Source organism: Oryctolagus cuniculus, chromosome 14, assembly GCF_964237555.1.
Source record: "Oryctolagus cuniculus chromosome 14, mOryCun1.1, whole genome shotgun sequence".
Taxonomy (NCBI): domain Eukaryota; kingdom Metazoa; phylum Chordata; class Mammalia; order Lagomorpha; family Leporidae; genus Oryctolagus; species Oryctolagus cuniculus.
The window spans coordinates 17,254,557-17,271,926 of record NC_091445.1 but is presented as its reverse complement, the minus strand read 5'-3'; the positions used below and the strand labels follow the sequence as shown (position 1 = coordinate 17,271,926).

At 35.2% G+C, this 17,370-nt stretch overlaps 1 protein-coding gene across 4 annotated transcripts in view; it reads right to left on the bottom strand.

Moving 5' to 3' along the window:
- Positions 1 to 5,769: 5,769 nt before the first annotated feature.
- Positions 5,770 to 17,370, bottom strand: part of SLF1 (SMC5-SMC6 complex localization factor 1) — an 81,971-nt gene continuing 70,370 nt past the window's right edge. For all 4 annotated transcript variants that reach the window (XM_017344601.3, XM_008261942.4, XM_070056465.1 and 1 more), the window contains 6 exons: positions 14,660 to 14,805; positions 13,224 to 13,390; positions 12,296 to 12,429; positions 10,260 to 10,352; positions 9,660 to 9,842; positions 5,770 to 6,755 (listed from right to left, as the gene is read on the bottom strand). In XM_017344601.3, coding sequence (XP_017200090.3) covers positions 6,274 to 6,755; positions 9,660 to 9,842; positions 10,260 to 10,352; positions 12,296 to 12,429; positions 13,224 to 13,390; positions 14,660 to 14,805 — 1,205 coding nt within the window. In that variant the 3' untranslated portion in view covers positions 5,770 to 6,273. The remainder of the gene's footprint in view (positions 6,756 to 9,659; positions 9,843 to 10,259; positions 10,353 to 12,295; positions 12,430 to 13,223; positions 13,391 to 14,659; positions 14,806 to 17,370) is intronic.

The window sequence follows — 17,370 nt, the reverse complement described above, 5'->3', positions numbered from 1 at the left end:
GCTCTCATGTATGTGTTATGTAACAATTATAACTGTGAAAGTATAGTGTTTTGAGTTGTACTACTTCAAAGGGTACAAGACTCCATTTTCCCGGCATTCACAGATGTGTAAGATCACACGTTCTGGGCAATAGTGGCAAGACATTCTCAGAATTCTCTCAACAGAGGGCTGACTGTATCTGCATTAGTGTTGCAAATATTAAGTTTTAAAGTGGATTTTCTTTTAACAGAAGAAAAGTATTCTTAATAACACAGCAGTAAATTCCCTTCAAAGGAATTTTGATAAACGTTAGCTATCATTTAATCTTACCTGTTTTGCCCTGCTTTTGTGTTGACTCTGAAAAGACCCATTAGAGGACAAACTTTTCTCCAGGTTCCACGAATACTCCTGAAATCAGAAAGCAAGGGCTTGTTACCATGGCTCCACATGGCACCCACATGAAGCAGCTTAATCTATAGCAGTTTCAGAACACTGCTTTAGTCACCACCACCCAATCCTCACCCTGGCACTGGTAAGGCTCCACTTGGAGTGGCTTAAAGCAAAGACTACAGAATCCTGTCAGCAAAGGGCTAAGTCAAATTCACTCTCAAAAGAAGGGCATATAGTACAAGTGTAATTTATTTGATATCTGTATTAATAGGATACCAATTAAATTTCTAATTACATCCTACCTTAAAGAAATATGGCATATTTTAACGTTGTCTTCTAAAAATACAGTAGTTGCCAATTTAACTAAAACAACTTTAGAAAAACTATCAAGGCTGATTCTTACTTAGATTGGAAATTTTACCTTCAAAATAAACTGATTACTGGAATTATACACAAATATAAATGTTAAAGAAACCTGGACAAATGGAAAAGAAATATTTGAAATCCTATCATATAAATAAAGCCACCATTAGCAATGTATTTCCTCATAATCTTGTGGGCAATGTAGCAATTTAGAGAAAACTTTTTAATTATATTTAAATAGTTCTTAAATAACTAAAATTGTTAAAGGAAAATGTTATTTAGGGAACAAGTTCAATCACTTAATAAATGGCTTTCAACCTCTCGTTCAGTCCATTTTCTCAATAACATGCCGTAGTATAAACTTAGCAGTATTTTTGGATTGACTGTAAACAAAACCTGAAGTGATGAGAAAAGAAGAAATGAAATATCTAAGATTTGCGTGACCTTGAGGAAGGACTATTATTACTCAAAACTGCCTGCTTCTGATGATACCATTAAAAGTGGTATTTTTACTATTCTTTATTGTGGTATTTTTATTCTTCATTTTTGACTAAATTTCAACTAAAACAATCTCTACAATACAATTATCTGGATCCTTTAGTTAACTGAATATTACTCAAAACTTTCAAAGTCACATTTATTCCTGAGAGTAGCTCTGTCTATATGCCTTCTGCCTGATTTTATCCCCTAACTTCAATTTATTACATAGCACCTAGAAGTCTTTATCCCCCCATGATTTCTTTAAATCTGAATGATCCTATCCGATTTCCCCCCTCATCCTCTCAGCCAGTTTTCATGTTTACTACAATTTTGCTTTTAGGTTTTCAGAGTACCTGAAAATGTGTATTTTAATTGTACCAAATTCTATTCGTTGCTCTGTAATTTTATCTCTACAATTTAAGACAGAAGTGACACAAAGTAGAAAAATGCATCTTTAGGATGAAGTCAAGATACCAAGATAGACATTCTTTAAAACAAAAACTATTATAAATTCAACCATTCTGATCATTAGAACAATTTATCAAGAGTCATAGCGTGAACCGTTTCTGACCTAACCCTTGAGAAGTCACTGGCAACAAACTAACTTCTTTTCATCTGTCACCACTTTAAGATTACTGACTTTTTTCAACATGACTATTTATTTCAGTTGGGGACAAATGGAGAAGCACTGGTAATCTTAGTTTATTATCAAGACAAATGATAGTAAAGATAGGTGTGAACTCAAAGCTGGATTCCAGATTTTCACTTCAATGCAACTCACCTTCTGGAAGTACTAAACATGTTTTTTAAACCTTCTATTTTTTCGTATAACTAAATTGTATGTTCCAAAGTTGTGATCCATCCTCTACTGATGTTTAGCACTCATTATGCATTAATGCTCACTTGATCCAATTTAGACAGTCTCTGAAGGAAGATTAGACATACCAAATCCGAGTTCAACATCCTAAAAAAATTTGGGGACCACTACACAAAACCAAAAAATTTGGAGGAAATGTTTCAATTCTATTAGAAACAGCTTTTTATAGATGCTTAAGTAAGGGACTCTTTTGGGGTCCATGTTTGTTAAGGGCAGTATTTTGTATATATAAACAGCACTATATAATTATTTTACTATAAAAATTTTTCTATCTGATCACTAGTCACTGTTTATTTAATAGATGGAGTTTTATTCAGCAAGTAGCTTAGAAACACAGGAAAAAATTCACCATAGTTTCATTTAAAAAACGGGAGATCTTCAATAGCACATTTTTAAAAAGCCATTTGTGTCAACTGCTGAGTGATACTTCCTTTTTTCTTTTTGAAACAGTGTGAAGTGTACTAAAACTATATACTTAAGCTAAGAAAAAAAGACCTATCATAAATGAATTCAAATATACAAAATAATGCAAACAGCCTATATTACAAAAATATTCCCAAATAGGAGATTCTTCCATGATAAAGCTAATCATTTGATTTTCTGCTAAATATAACAAATCTCTTTTCCAAACAATTTAGCAGAATGTTTTTCTTTCCCACTCAAACAAGTCACATAAATTCAGGTATCTCAAGAAATGGGTATGGGTTTATGTTGCTTGGCGTTTTCACAAACTGAGATGCATGAGTGAAACTTATTTTGGATGTTCATATAAGGTCAGCATTTAAGACTGCAAACTGTTTTTAAACATCTAATGACTAAGATTGATAGAAATATTGAGATGTTTATTTCCTTGAGTAGAATTTGCAGCATCCTGAAAGCTCTATGCTTGGAATCAAGTAAAACATACTATACCTTCTTCTAATTATTTTTAAACCTAAAAATCTCTAAATCTGTATCAGAGCAAACAGCCACCAAAGTACATCCTCCCATCACAATTCATTTTAACCTACAAGATGAATTTTTTGATAACATAATTTGATTTACAAGGACTAGTTAACTATTCCATGTATCCAGTTTTGACATCACCAGGCACAGCCTAATTCCAATAATGCCATTTCTGACCTTTCTAACTCAATCCACATTTGTTATAAAAACAATTATTGTTCCAAGTTTCTGCAAGCTCCACGTCAGCAGGAGGTGCGAGTGGCGTGGAAGGTCCGTGATAAATGCCGGAGGGAAGGAGTGCCGCGTGTCACTCAAAGGTGACCCCTTTCCACTGATTAAGGAGCAACAAGGACAGGCTCTCATCAAGTTCATCACTTACCTGGAAAGGTGTATGAAGGCATAGGGATTGCATATTCTACCAGTAATTTTTTTCATGTGAAGGTATTCATTTAACTTTCTATAACAGCATAAAGAAAAGTAGCACGCATTCTCTGTACTCTATATAAAAGTATTAGCATTAATGCACTTATCTTTACTTAAGACTGGGTATTTGTTTACTAAGAGCAAAAAAGCACAGCCCACATTTTATCTACTCTAGAACAATAGGAGTAAACTATTTGATTAATTCAGATTCAAAAACCAGAAGTCAATTATTACTACAAATTTAAGAACCATCTAAGACCGAATTTTTTTTCCAACAGTGGATACCATAAACAATAAAACTCAAAATTATTTAAGCCTAATTTACCTTCCCAGACTGTATGTCTTTCTCCTTTGAACAGTCAATCCCTATCCAACATAGCACCTACTACTAAGCAGTTATTCAAGAAAAAATGAATTTAGAATGACTGCTTTCATGTATGATTTATACGAGAAAAATGTTTTCCTATTCACCTTGGAGTTAGAGAAATGGCAGAAAATGTTTATACTTGGGTCATTCTTTTCTGCTATGGAAATTAAGAATTAACATACAGAAAGAACTCTAACTTTGAAGAGATCCTTTCTAAGATAGAATGGCCCATAAACATTGCATGGGGAAAAGCTGTATCTTAACAACTCAGACATCTCCTTCCAGGCTTTATTTATATTGTAACAAGGGCTCTACTAGGCATCTTGTCCCTAAACAATTACATGGAACCATGATGCCAAACCTGGCAGAGTGTGACGAATAGCATTACTCAGCCTTGTCTTCAGTTGCAACTTCGAGAAGTCTCCAGCAGAAATGCTGGGACTCAGAAAGACTCTGAATTATATTTACTTACTTAGAATTTCTTCTATTTCTAATATTCATTTAAGGCAATTATTATGGTTTCTATAATAAAATGTTAAGGAAGAAGACTGACACTTTGCAATACTATTGGAATACTCTGGTTTTTCCTCGCAGGTTTAAATCCATACTCATCTTGGTATTGTTAGCTAGGCAACAGAACATAGCAATCTATGTATGCTAAGTTGGAATTCTGAGGAATTGCAAAACTACAATGATACCTTCTTAAAGGTACAGTCCTCAGTGGCATTTGAGTGTTTTATACTGTATGTTCTCATACAACAGTTATGAGATATTAATGCAAATAACAAATAAACATACTTATTTAGTAAGTATCTAATTTAGCAAACTACTTTTTTCTGAACATTGTTAAACCGCAACTCACAATGCTTTGGAATTATACCAACTAAAGAAATTACTATCTTTGCCTTTTGTTTAAATGGTTCATTATAAGCAAAAGAGGTAAGAAATAGAAAAAGCACTATTTATTAAGTGTCACACAGTATGATTAGCTAACAATACTATCATGACAAGTATACATAGTTTTATTGCCATCAGACTTGCAAAAAAACCAAAGCTCAGAGGAGGATTCACTTGTAATTAGTTACTAAGAATCTGGACAAGATTTGAAACCGTGTCTGATGTCAAAGCCTATGTTCTTAAATTTAAATTATTTTACCAAGCAATTATCCCAGATGTCTTGGGATTAAAAATGTTCTTATTCATCTTCTGGGGACGTATTTTACTCCGAGTATTTTAAAATCCTTCAGATAGTTTCCAATAAATCATTTTTTCTTTAATACTTTGGAGATCAAATAAATAAAAAGGGATTTGCATGGAGTCAAATTTGAAAGCTAAACAGAAGCAACTAATATCTTTGACAGTATGTATAAAAAGTAACATTTAAAAACAGGCAAACAGGCAAACAGGTATATCAGATTATAAATCTAGTAATAAGATGCTGAGCATTTGTATCTTGTTGAAAGATCTATTTTCAAGATAAAACTTAAGTGTGCTTCTTTAGATTAATTGCTGTAATATCATCACTTTGGTTACATGAAAGTTATTTGGAAATTTTAATGTTTCTTTTCCACCTGCATCACAATATAACTTAGTCCCACTAGTAAAGCAACTCCAATTTCAAAAGTAGTTGAGATCCACGCCCCTCCACTTTCTTTTAGTAATACTACAAACTGCCATTAGGATCAAAAACGAATTGAAGCATTACTACCCTCTAAATTTATACCACACACTATGACTTTGGATAATCCCAAATCTATAACTTAGATGCCACTTTTAATCTTAATATTTAATAAAATGTATTATGCAGAATATTTTCACTTACAGAACACTGGTTACATGAAGCAGTAATGTATTTTGTATGTCAACTATGAAAACTAAAAAGATCAAGTGACTGAATTGTCAAGACTTTGCATATTCTATGTATTTAAAAGCCAAAAGAGTGTTATTTATAAATTTTAGAAATGTTTATTTTAGAAATGCACAAAACTAAAATATGTATTTTAGTCCAACCACCTACAGAGAAGAAACAGGGAACTACATATTTAAAGGTGCACATTTGTATGAGTATCCTTGCCATGATTCTAAGATCTAGATCACCTTAGAAGAGGACAGACATTACATTTTGATTTGAAAAAAAAAAAAAATTAAATTAATTTTTGTACATATACAATATAAATAGATAAATAATATCACTTTCAGAACAAAAAAAGATTAATGAAAGCAGTGTATCAAACAGAACTATTTTGACTTTTGGGTCAAATCTCACATACTGAAAAAGAAGCCCATACTATAGTTTTGCAGAAGTGCTTCAAGTGCTGTTAAAATTTAGCAAAGCTGTCTGTAAAGTCTGTCAATAAATAAATTAGTGGGTAATACACTATGAAGCCCATAAAGGATGACAAAGCAAACTGAACAGGTTTAGAACATTGACTCATACTTTTTGGCATCATCATGAAAACTCAGTGACTGATCGACACATCATTTCCAAGGTCACCAATAAGGCCTCGGTGTGTACTCCAGGACACACTTTCAAATTCTCAGGAAGTTCCTTAAGAATAGTTGGCAGCTTCTGCAATGTCTTTATATTTCTAGCATAAAGATCTAATAACCAGTCAGTATGAGCACTGGGGGTTTCTTTGTAACTTTTACAAGCCATAAGCAGTTCATTAAGATGAGTTAACCCTTTGAAAGTTAAAATGAACTCTGAGGATAAATCAAAAATTGAACAGAAGTTTAACAACATTCTACTAAGTAAAAATGAACCAAATTCAAGCTGCTGGTGGTAAAAATGTTTCTCTGCTTGTGCATGGAAGTTCTCCACTGTATCCTCTATCTTTGTCATAGCAAACAGCTCTTCTTTGATTTGAGGTGATACCACATAATCCAAGGGCAACTCCCCCTTAGAGTTCCTCTGCTGTAAAAGCACAGGGCCTATAAAAAACAAAATGCAAAATGTTAAAACATTTTTATGTTAGCAGCATAATAGTGGTTTTCCTTATCTCCATCCACCCCCCAAAACATCATATTCTGTTAACAATCATATTTTGTACTAACTCATGTTGACATAATTAACTGGCTGTACATATTGACTGCTGAATATAGGTGCATTAAAAAAGAAAAATTCTAGTTAATTGCCCAAAGAGGTTTGCCTAAAAGTATATGCCTTAAATAAGTATTTATGACAATAAAGAAGATAAGTTTTTATAGAACTTCATCAACTGCCATGTTAAAACAGAATTTCAGTGTTCCCAGAAGGAATTAACAACAAATTGATCACAAATTCTAGGTAAGTGTCTTCTCAGAACATCTCCAAGAGGAAAAAGTGGTGCCCCTTTCCACTGCTGAGAAGTGATTCTGGCATTGCAAAGAATGTAAAGGCCTGTACCGAGATAGAATACATTTTCCCCTTCACCCTGTGCTTATGTTCGATTTTTAGTGTAGGTAACTGTTTCACAAAAAATCAAGTGTTAATTCTTCTGGATCAAACTCAGATCCCATCCCTCTGTCCTAGTTAAAGCCATTTAACCATTTACTTGGAAAACACTGGAGAGTTTATCACCCAGGTAGTAAAGGGTGATGTGAGGGGGCAAAACACACTGTAAAGGATAGGAGTAATCTGTACCTTTGTCAGTGAGGTCTTACAACTACTTATACACCTGGCAATAAAAATGTTACACTGGATATAAAGGTTTAGTACTAGCAGACATCATCAGGAGGTACTACCCCTGTAACAGAGAAGATACTGTCAGAGAATAGACTGTAACTGCAGAAACTTTTAATGGAGACTCTAGTCAGACATATGCAGTAGCCAAGATACACAATGTATATAAAGATTAACTACTGATAGCATAATTTATGGAAAAAACAGAATTCTGAATCAAAATTACATTTCTTTCCAGCCTGGTATTGTGGCATAGATTACTCTGCCTTTCAAGAAATACATGAATTAGGCCGGTGCCGCGGCTCAATAGGCTAATCCTCCACCTAGCGGCGCAGGCACCCCGGGTTCTAGTCCCGGTCAGGGCGCCGGATTCCGTCCCGGTTGCCCCTCTTCCAGGCCAGCTCTCTGCTGTGGCCTGGGAGGGCAGTGGAGGATGGCCCAAGTGCTTGGGCCCTGCACCCCATGGGAGACCAGGAGAAGCACCTGGCTCCTGCCTTTGGATCAGCGCGGTGCGCTGGCTGCGGCGGCCGTTGGAGGGTGAACCAACAGCAAAGGAAGACCTTTCTCTCTGTCTCTCTTTCACTGTCCACTCTGCCTGTCAAAAAAAAAAAAAAAAAAAAAAAAACATGAATTAATCTTAAAAAAAAATCTAAGTAACTTAAAAAATTTATGGATGCAGGATACCAAAAGTAAACATTTTTGGAGATGTAAATACATTCTTAAAAATCATTACTCTCAAGAGTAACTCATAATGAGTAGATAAATGTAGTTACTGCAATGATAATGTCAAACCAATTGACAAGTCCAAATCCAGAATGTGACTAAGGCAAAGATAGTCTGAACAACTGCCCATATACCTGATAAATGCAAGTACAAGCAGATTTTCTCTCCTAGGACAAGGAACTCATTTATTTATATTCTTTACTGGGGGCTCTAGAAAAATTCACCATGGTTGGTATAATGCCATACTGTACTGAAGAACCGGACTTAACACAATAATGACCCTAACATCATTTAGACCCATATAAAGCCAAGACCAAACACTGGCTTGAATGTCAAGTACACAGATGAGCAGAAAAATAAAACACTTAGGAGGCAGAACATTATGATTTAGTAAGCATACAATAATAAAAAAAAGAAGGCCGGAACTGCAAAACATACTGATTATGAAACCGTGTCAGGACAACAGACACACGAAGGCCTTTAGGGGGCAGGAGAAGCTCATAAATAAGCAACTGTCCTGGGCTGCCACGCCACATGCTGCACTACCTTCAGCAGACAGGAACAGAGTAAACAAGACATCGAAAGAAAACATGCTTTTTGTTTGTATGCACAATCGAATGCTTTAATTATGGGATAAAATCATGTAAAATTCCAAGTTACAATCAGTACCAATAAAAGCAACAAGAAATTTATACACATCTTTGTCCTATAAGCTAGTCATCAGTTTTCTTTTGTCTTTCTTTTTTAAACCTCAAGTCTGTTTCAAACATTTTGATGTAAAATTTATATTATTCAGTTCAGATATAAGAAGAATGTCATGGAAAACAAAGGGGTTTAGTGGAAGCCAAGATCAAAAATCAGCAGAAACAGCAGTAGATAAATATTAAGCTTAAGTTAGTTCTTTCACAAAACTCCTGCACGACAGTTATATTACCACTGGAAAAATCCTCCTACCTGAACTTAAACTGACTGCAAAATGTGAATGAAGAAAAATATTCTAGAATATCATTTTTTTATAGTCTGTAAAGAAATGACTCATAAAAATAAGATTGAGTTAGAAAACAAGAGTGAAGAAATCCTAGTAATCACAATTGAACATTTATATCTATCTATTAATAAGCTCTCAGAAATGACTGGTTCACAAAGACATTACACACTTGAAGTAAAGGGATTAATACTTAAAACCAGCACACCCATTCAAAAATATACCCTTATACATGAAGCTAAATAGGGTTAATAATACATACATAAATAAGTATATTATGCAAAGGCTTTTATCTCTACTAAGAAAAGATGTTTATATTCTAGGAAAATTTTTATTTTTAATTTTCAGTAACAGGAAATAAAGGCATCTTATCTTACAGATTTTAAATGTAAAATGCTATATCTCAGGGGGATTCATCAAAAAACTGGATAATTTATCAAAACCCATTTAGCATAAATGCACTCACCCCCATGCTGTAGTAGCAGCTTGCCAATTTCTACATGTCCGTTTGACAGTGCATCATGCAAAGGAGTCACCCCGTCCACTTGAGTGAGCAGATCTACCTCTGGACAACGTTGCAAAATTTCCTGGACACACACTGTGTTGCCATAGTTACAGGCTTCATGCAAAGGCGTCCAGCCAGCATTGTCTAAATTAGAAATCAAGGCAAGTTTTAAAACAGCAGAAGTAGGACTTCTGGTAGTAAAGTACTGATGTTCTATTTCTCTTATCAGCCTGACTTCCTAAGTATTCCATATTAAAAAAAAAAAAAAAACTTTGATAAAAATGCCTAGTGTGTAATCCATATTTCTACCTTTAAGAAAAATTACATAGACAATTTTTAAATATTAATATTTGGATATGATAAAAATATGGACACAAAAAATGGTTCTGTATCATTAGCTATAAATAATATGAATGATTCATTTCTTGATTTTGCTAATGTCAATATTTTAAAGATTTCTTAGGAAAATTAACTCAAACTATTTCTCTTAATGTGACATAAAACTATTTAATATCACAAATTTTAAGACAGTGGATTACATCATGAAGATTTAGAACTTACCTTTAACATTGATGTCTATTCCTGGCAAAGAGAGAAGAAGAATCAATTTCTCCACTTGGTTATTTATGCAAGCTCTATGCAGGGCTGTTTCTCCTGCCATAAAAAATTAATAGATTATTCCAGAGAAGACAAGATATCAACTAAAGAAAATAATCAAAGGGCATGAACTAAGAGATCTGGCCCCATGCCAGAAAATTATTTATTGAGTTTTCCTTTTGACTAGTTTAAACATTTCTTGCATTAAAAAAAGAAGGGTAGTGGTGGAAGGGAACCCCGCCACTCCACAGGGCTTCTGTTTTATCAGCAATTCAGTAGTGAAATTCTACGGCAAAAGGTTTAATACAGGCATTGTCTCCCCCTAGTTCAAGGTTTAAAGCTTCAATACTGCTATAAAACCCCCAAATGATCACAGCACACCAAAAATACTGGGTTTTGAGCAATAAAAGTTTAGAGTGCAATTGCCCTCTCTTAAATTTATTCATGAACCTACGTTAAATGTATGGCTCTTTTTTATACTGCATTTATAGCTTAATTCAAATGAATGTTTCTGGCTAAGCACGAGTGCCTCTACACACTCAAGGATAATTCAGAACTTCAAATCCATTAACAGATGGTTTGCTGCTTCTCAATAGGCTGTCTGGCTTGGCTACAGCAGCTCAGAGAGGGAGAAATGGAGGAATCTTAATATAAACACACCACACACACACACACACACACACACTCCCCCCACCCCCCATCTCTCTCTCTCTATGAAAAAAAAAAATCACCCGTACCATTTAAAGCTGAACAAAAGTTACAAATAAAATGGTAAGGTTTTTGCCAGGAGAGATGCAATTAGTACCTACTGGCTAGAATTATCTATGTCCATCTCTGTTATACCCAAATTAATAAGATGAGTGACAGTTTGATGTAAAGGGAATTTTAAAAAAAATCTGGGATTGCTTAAAAACCAAGATGAAATAGTGAATCAATTTTTTTCTCGCTAGAAAATACTAAGTAGCACATTTTTACAGATAATCTCTGTACCTTCTACCAAAACATTTCTTTTACATGCATAGCAAAGCTTTTGAAGTTTTTCTCTATTTCTCAGTTCTCTTCCTCTCTCAGTTCCTTCTGCTGTTCAGTCTAAAGTCATTCATATTCATTTTATTTTGTGCAACAATAAAACAAAGAAAAAGGACACTGATTTGTGAAGTTAATATCTGAATTCTCATCTAATACATTTTTCATATTTTGAGCCAAATAGACAGTTATTTTGATTTTGTGCACACTTATGAACTTGTATCACGTTGAAAGGTAAGAGCTTCACCATCGCGATTTTCCATGGGATTACATGATGTTAATATTTGTATTAGAAGCATGATATAGCTCATAAACAAGAGAGACTCAGCATTTTATTTTGGCCAGGTATAGCCTCTTGGAGGATAATTTATATTTTCAAGTTAAGAGGTGGCAAAGTAAAAGAGGTGCCAGAGTGAATTATTACAACAGTATTCTTGTTATTCCATCGTTTAGGTGCTCGGGTTCCAGTATAGTTAGAACCAAAAGCCAAACACATTTCATAGTCTGGGCTCAATGCCTGGAAGAAAAGAGCCCATATGCCTAACACAGCTATGTAACATAGCCTACTCTTCATTCTTTGTTCACAGAATGTCTAGGACTGAACGAGATGAAGACAGAATTATACTTTCAAATCAGAAGACACTGACTGGAAGCAGCACAGGTTGAGGTGGAATAGAAAAGTAAGGCGGGCAAGTCTGGAACGAGCTCTATGAGTGCTATACAGTGTTTAGTATTTGGAAAGGCAGGGACAGAAAAGAAAGGGAGGAATACTCCAATTTACCAGATATTAAACGATCACATTCTTTGTATAAATGACAATTCAAGAAAATAATATGCTATCCAGGAAGGTATGTCCTGGACCAAGTCCAATATTTAAGTTCAACTGTTCGTCAGGGCAAGTGTATGACATTTGCAAGTACTGACTACAACCATGAAAAGTTCTTAGCATAAATTAATTTAGAGACTTGGAATACCTTTTAGATTAGTCTTGTGAAAATTCATCTTTGTAACTAAAGAGGGGCAATTCTCCTTGGAACATGACAGTTCTCCTTCTGACTTCTTTTTCATTTTTTTTAATGATGAGGAACATTTAGCAAGGTTTCGCTCTCTGAAAGTAAAGAAAGAAATAAGGAAAGCTTGTTTTCCAGCAAGGTAGACCAGCATACATTAGATGGCATTTTTTTTTAAATCTCCTGTTTCATTTAAATGCTTTTACTCAGTCTTATTTGATATTATTAAATTATTACGTATAATAAATAATTAAAAATATATTTTAAAATCTGTCAATTGTATAGAAACAAAGTTTAAGGTATGAATTTCATTTTATCAGACTTACACAGCCAACCGCCCTGTGAAAAGTTCATAAATATAGAATGTGGGGTAAACAGATAAGAGTCCAAGTAAGCCATATTCAGCAGAGAAAACAAAGCAGAAAACTAAGATCAGAAAGCAGGCCTCTGTGCCCCATTCCTGTCTTCATGTTCTGAACTTATTTTTTTCTTCCTTTCATAGGACATTCGAGCTTTCTACATAGCACACTTTAAGAGGAGGATTCTCATTTGGGTGAAATTATTCTAACAATTTACCATGTATTCTGAAATCTCATAGACATTATTGAAAAGTAGTAATTCAAATAATAGAGCAAAATATTATGTAATACAGTAACTAAATGAACAGTTTTACTTCTTTTGGGAAACATTGACTCTTTTTAGAAAATCAGCATGCACCTTGAATTACAGTAGTAAAAAATGTTAATTATGTATATTTTGGGTCTAAAACTGAATTTTCTTCTAATCAGTATACTCCAGACAGTACCACAGGTAAACATAAAGTTGAAGAAATGTGTCAGGAAAAAAACTATACTCCAAAACCTAGCACAAGTGGAACGTCAGCATCACTTACGGTAACTCTGGAAGCCCTTCGATTTGCTTCTGTTTAGCACCATTCAACATAAGCAGGGCTCTCTGAGACTCAAGGCAAGGCCGCTGTCCTGTTTTCTTTGGTATCTGCATCTTTCCAGTTCCATGCACAACACCAGTTTTTCCCAAAGCTGGCAAATAGGAATATACCTGTTGCAAAATAATATTATATTGCCTTCTCAACTACAAAGAAATCAGTAAAAAGAAAGTGCTTGATTCATTTCACTATTAAATTTGGTTATAGTTTCTCAGTTTCATCCCATAGTTGGTATTCTAACTTGTTTGAATGTGGTAAAATATTAAGGAAGCAGCTAGTTCCATGTTACTGAATCTATACCATGTGGACAAAAAGAAAAATATCTTCCTGCAAATATTTTTTTTTAGTTCAATGCTGATGCTCATTTAAGAAAGTTCTTTTGATTAGTCTTAGTCCCACTATGATTCATTTTGCATATTTTTTATATTTATAATTTATGTACAACTGGTATTTTGTCATTTCCATTTTGATATTGCCTTTCTTCAGAACATAAATCTAGAATGAACAAAATAAGTAATGAAAACATCCTTAAAAGCAAAGGATACTGCAAAACAGAATTTGCCTAATCTGACCAATAAACAAACATATTTCTCATCTGCTGCAGAAACTGCTGGAGATATCAGATACTAATAATAAGACAGCCAAGATAAGAGTGGAAAGCCTTAGAACTGTACCTCACGTCTGTCTATGTATAAGACATACATATAAGACAGCACTGTTTGCAAATTTTGCTTTATAAATACCATTAAATTCCATGTAGAACTTCTTTTTTTATTTAGTTCTTTCTAAAATAATCATGTGTACTGTGTGGCAAATGATTAGGAAACAAAGATTCTTACATGATTTTGCTGTTTCCAACCCTGAATTACTTTTCTTTTTTAAAGGTTGTTTATTTTTAAAGGTTGTTATTTGCGAGGCAGAGTTACAAACAGAAAGAGGGAGAGACATAGAGAGATCTTCCATTTGCTGGTTCACTCCCCAAATGGCCAGAACGGACGGAGCTGAGCCTGTTCAAAGCCAGGAGCTAGAAGCTTCTTCCAGATCTCCCACGTGGGTGCAGAGGCCCAAGCACTCATGTCAGCTTCACTGCTTTCCCAGGCCATAAGCAGAGAGTTGGATTGGAAGAGAAATAGCCAGGACACGAACTGGTGCCCATATGGGATGCTGGCACTGCAGGAGGAGGCTCAGCCTACCATACCACAGCGTCAGGCCCCCTGAATTATTCTTAAAAGTAACTGAAGTTTCTATTCACTAATTATTTTTGAGGTAGAAAATGAATTAATATGCTTTGTCCACTCTTTAGAAATCACTGAAGATATTTTATAATTGAATGTATGATCTCAGTTCTTAGACATTAAAAGGCATTGAATGATAGTGCTTACCATTTTCTGGAGAGAGAGGGGTTCAGAGGAAACACTGATGGAACTCTGCAAACACAGCTTCTTAAACACTGCCTCTGCAACAAACATCTGAAGCCAGGAGGAGGAAAAGGAGCATATGAAAATTTCTAATTCTTGTGAAGAAAAGTCTGCCGAAAACAAGAGAAGTAAACAGTTACTGCTAAAGCCTGTAAAATATTTTTCAATAGGATACTTTCTAAGCAGATTTCATTCTGTCAACTTAAGGTTCCTACACCAGTAAGATTCACCCATAATACAGCTAATATATTCTGGTTATTTGTTTTTCAGGAGCAAACTTTTTATGGTACATGTCCTCATGTTTGAAAAAAATCATTATATTATTTCAAATAAAAGTCTTTAAATTATATATATAAAAATAGATAATAAATGAATATATAGATACACATTCTGCTTTCCAATTAACATTAGAGAACTCATCCCACAATAAAATTGCTCTTTTGGAAAACCAGTGCTTAAGGTTTTAAATGAGCACACAAGGATGTAATCTACAATGATGAATCTTGAGCTGATGGGTAAGAAATCAGACCAGCTTCCCTGACAACAGTCATGAATCCTGTTCCTGGAGAGGCAGCAGAAAAGCACAAGGTAAAGAAAATGTAAAGCAAGAGAGTGTATAAGGATTTCCTTACAAGTCTGCATTCCCTCTACTATGGAGGTTGGGAGACAATTGTAAATGGTTAAACAAGCAAGGACAATAAAAACATCAAGAATCTCGTATCTCTTCTATTCAAAACCTCAAGTGCTCCAACATGATGAGAATGTATATTTATACACATGAACTGAAAGTGATAAAGTACTGTTTATTTTCCATGTCATCTATTTAATGCTATGAATTCTATAATATTCTCTGTGTAAGAATGCATAACACAGTGGAATGACAAAGAATAGGACCAATCAAACAATATGGAAAGAGCCAGACCTAAGGAAAACAAGCAATATAATAAAGCTGTGATATCACATGATAAGGCAGATTAACTATACACATCAGAATAAAGAAAAAGTCAACACTTACAAAATAAACTTAACAGCAGAGGAGTTAAAATTATTAGCATTAAATTAAATTGACACTTCTAAAACTGTACAAAACAAATTTCATAGCAATGCAATGTTTAATACTCGACCTCTTTGCTGAGGGATGGCATTCCTGTAGGCCAGGGAGACTGCAGACCCCCAGTAAATGTCACCCTCAGCCACCTTCACAAAAGGCTGGCTCCTACTGTCCTCTCAAGTCCTTGACCCTGGACTCAGTGATTTTCAATGGGAGGTGGTGAGGAAAACTGGCGGGTAGGGAAGGGGTGTGTTTGCCCCCAGTGTACAACTGGTGATTTCTGGTCATCACAATTGGAGAAGGGGTACTACCAGCATCTAGTGGGCAAAGGCCAGGGACACTCTAAACATGCTATAATGCACAGGACAGCTTCCAACAACAAATAATTACCCAGCCCAAAACGTAATGAACACCACCTTTACTAAAGAGACCTAAGATTACTGCCTTGTGTGTGGCATACTACCTCTGGGCAAACAGCTCTGGGCAAAAGTTAACACCTACTTCCAAGCAGACAAAGGATTGATAAATTCAGATAATCCCTTCCAAAATGCTCTTGACAGAGATATAGTTTTTAGGAGTTGGACTTGATAAAGGAGTTATTTATAGTCCTTTCTTTTCATACCACCAAGGCTCCGACAGTATTATCTGAAGCAGTGCATGAAGTAAACTGAAGGATAAATAACATAGTTCTAATATTTGATTTTAGTTACATTCATAAATAGCCTACCATCACAGAGTTAATTTGTAATTAAGAGGCAAAAGTAAAGCAGAAATAACTTGTACTCTAAAGTTCAAAAGAGATGATCTTGGGGCCAGAGCTGTGGTGCAGCATCCTATATGGGCATCGGTTTGACTCTTGGCTGCTCTACCTCAGATACAGCTCCCTGGTGATGCACCTGGGAAAACAGTGGAAGACGGCCAAGTGTTTGGGCCCCTGCAGCCACCTGGGAGATCTGTAAGAAACTCCTGACTCTTGGGCTTCCACTGCAGCCACTTAGGGGGTGAAGCAGCAGATGGAAGATATCTGTCTCTCCCTTTCTCACATTGGATGATCTCACATTGGAACTTCTAAATGAGTTGCATATCTAGACTACAGTCTTTAAGGGAGGGGTCATTTTCATAGCTCTCACAGCAAGGTCATCCTCCTGTACACAATTAACATATAGCATCTGACAGATGAATAAACAAGTGATCGGCATATAACAGAAACTCAAAGAAAGGGGACAATCCTTTTTAAAAAGTTAACCAGAGCCTGTTGAGATAGCTTCTAATTTCCCAACCTGGTTTCCAAGGTCCAACACAAACTCCCTCACCCCACCCCTTTTTGGGCCTCATTCTGGCCCTCTTCACATTGGTGCTTACTATCAGCCAGGTAGCAGGAGGTCTCAAGTGGGTTCAGCTTGCTCTGACCTCAGTTTTGGTAAATGTTCTCTTCTGACTGGAACACTCTTCTCTGACAGCCAAACTTCTACTTATCCCTCTAATTTTGTGTCCCTGATCACCCAATGTAACACAAGTTCACCAATCTCAATAGTCAGGTTGCCTTAACTGAACAACTTCTCATTTTAAAATGATGTATTTACATTAACTTAATTGTAGTCTGTCTCTCCCACTGACAGCTCCA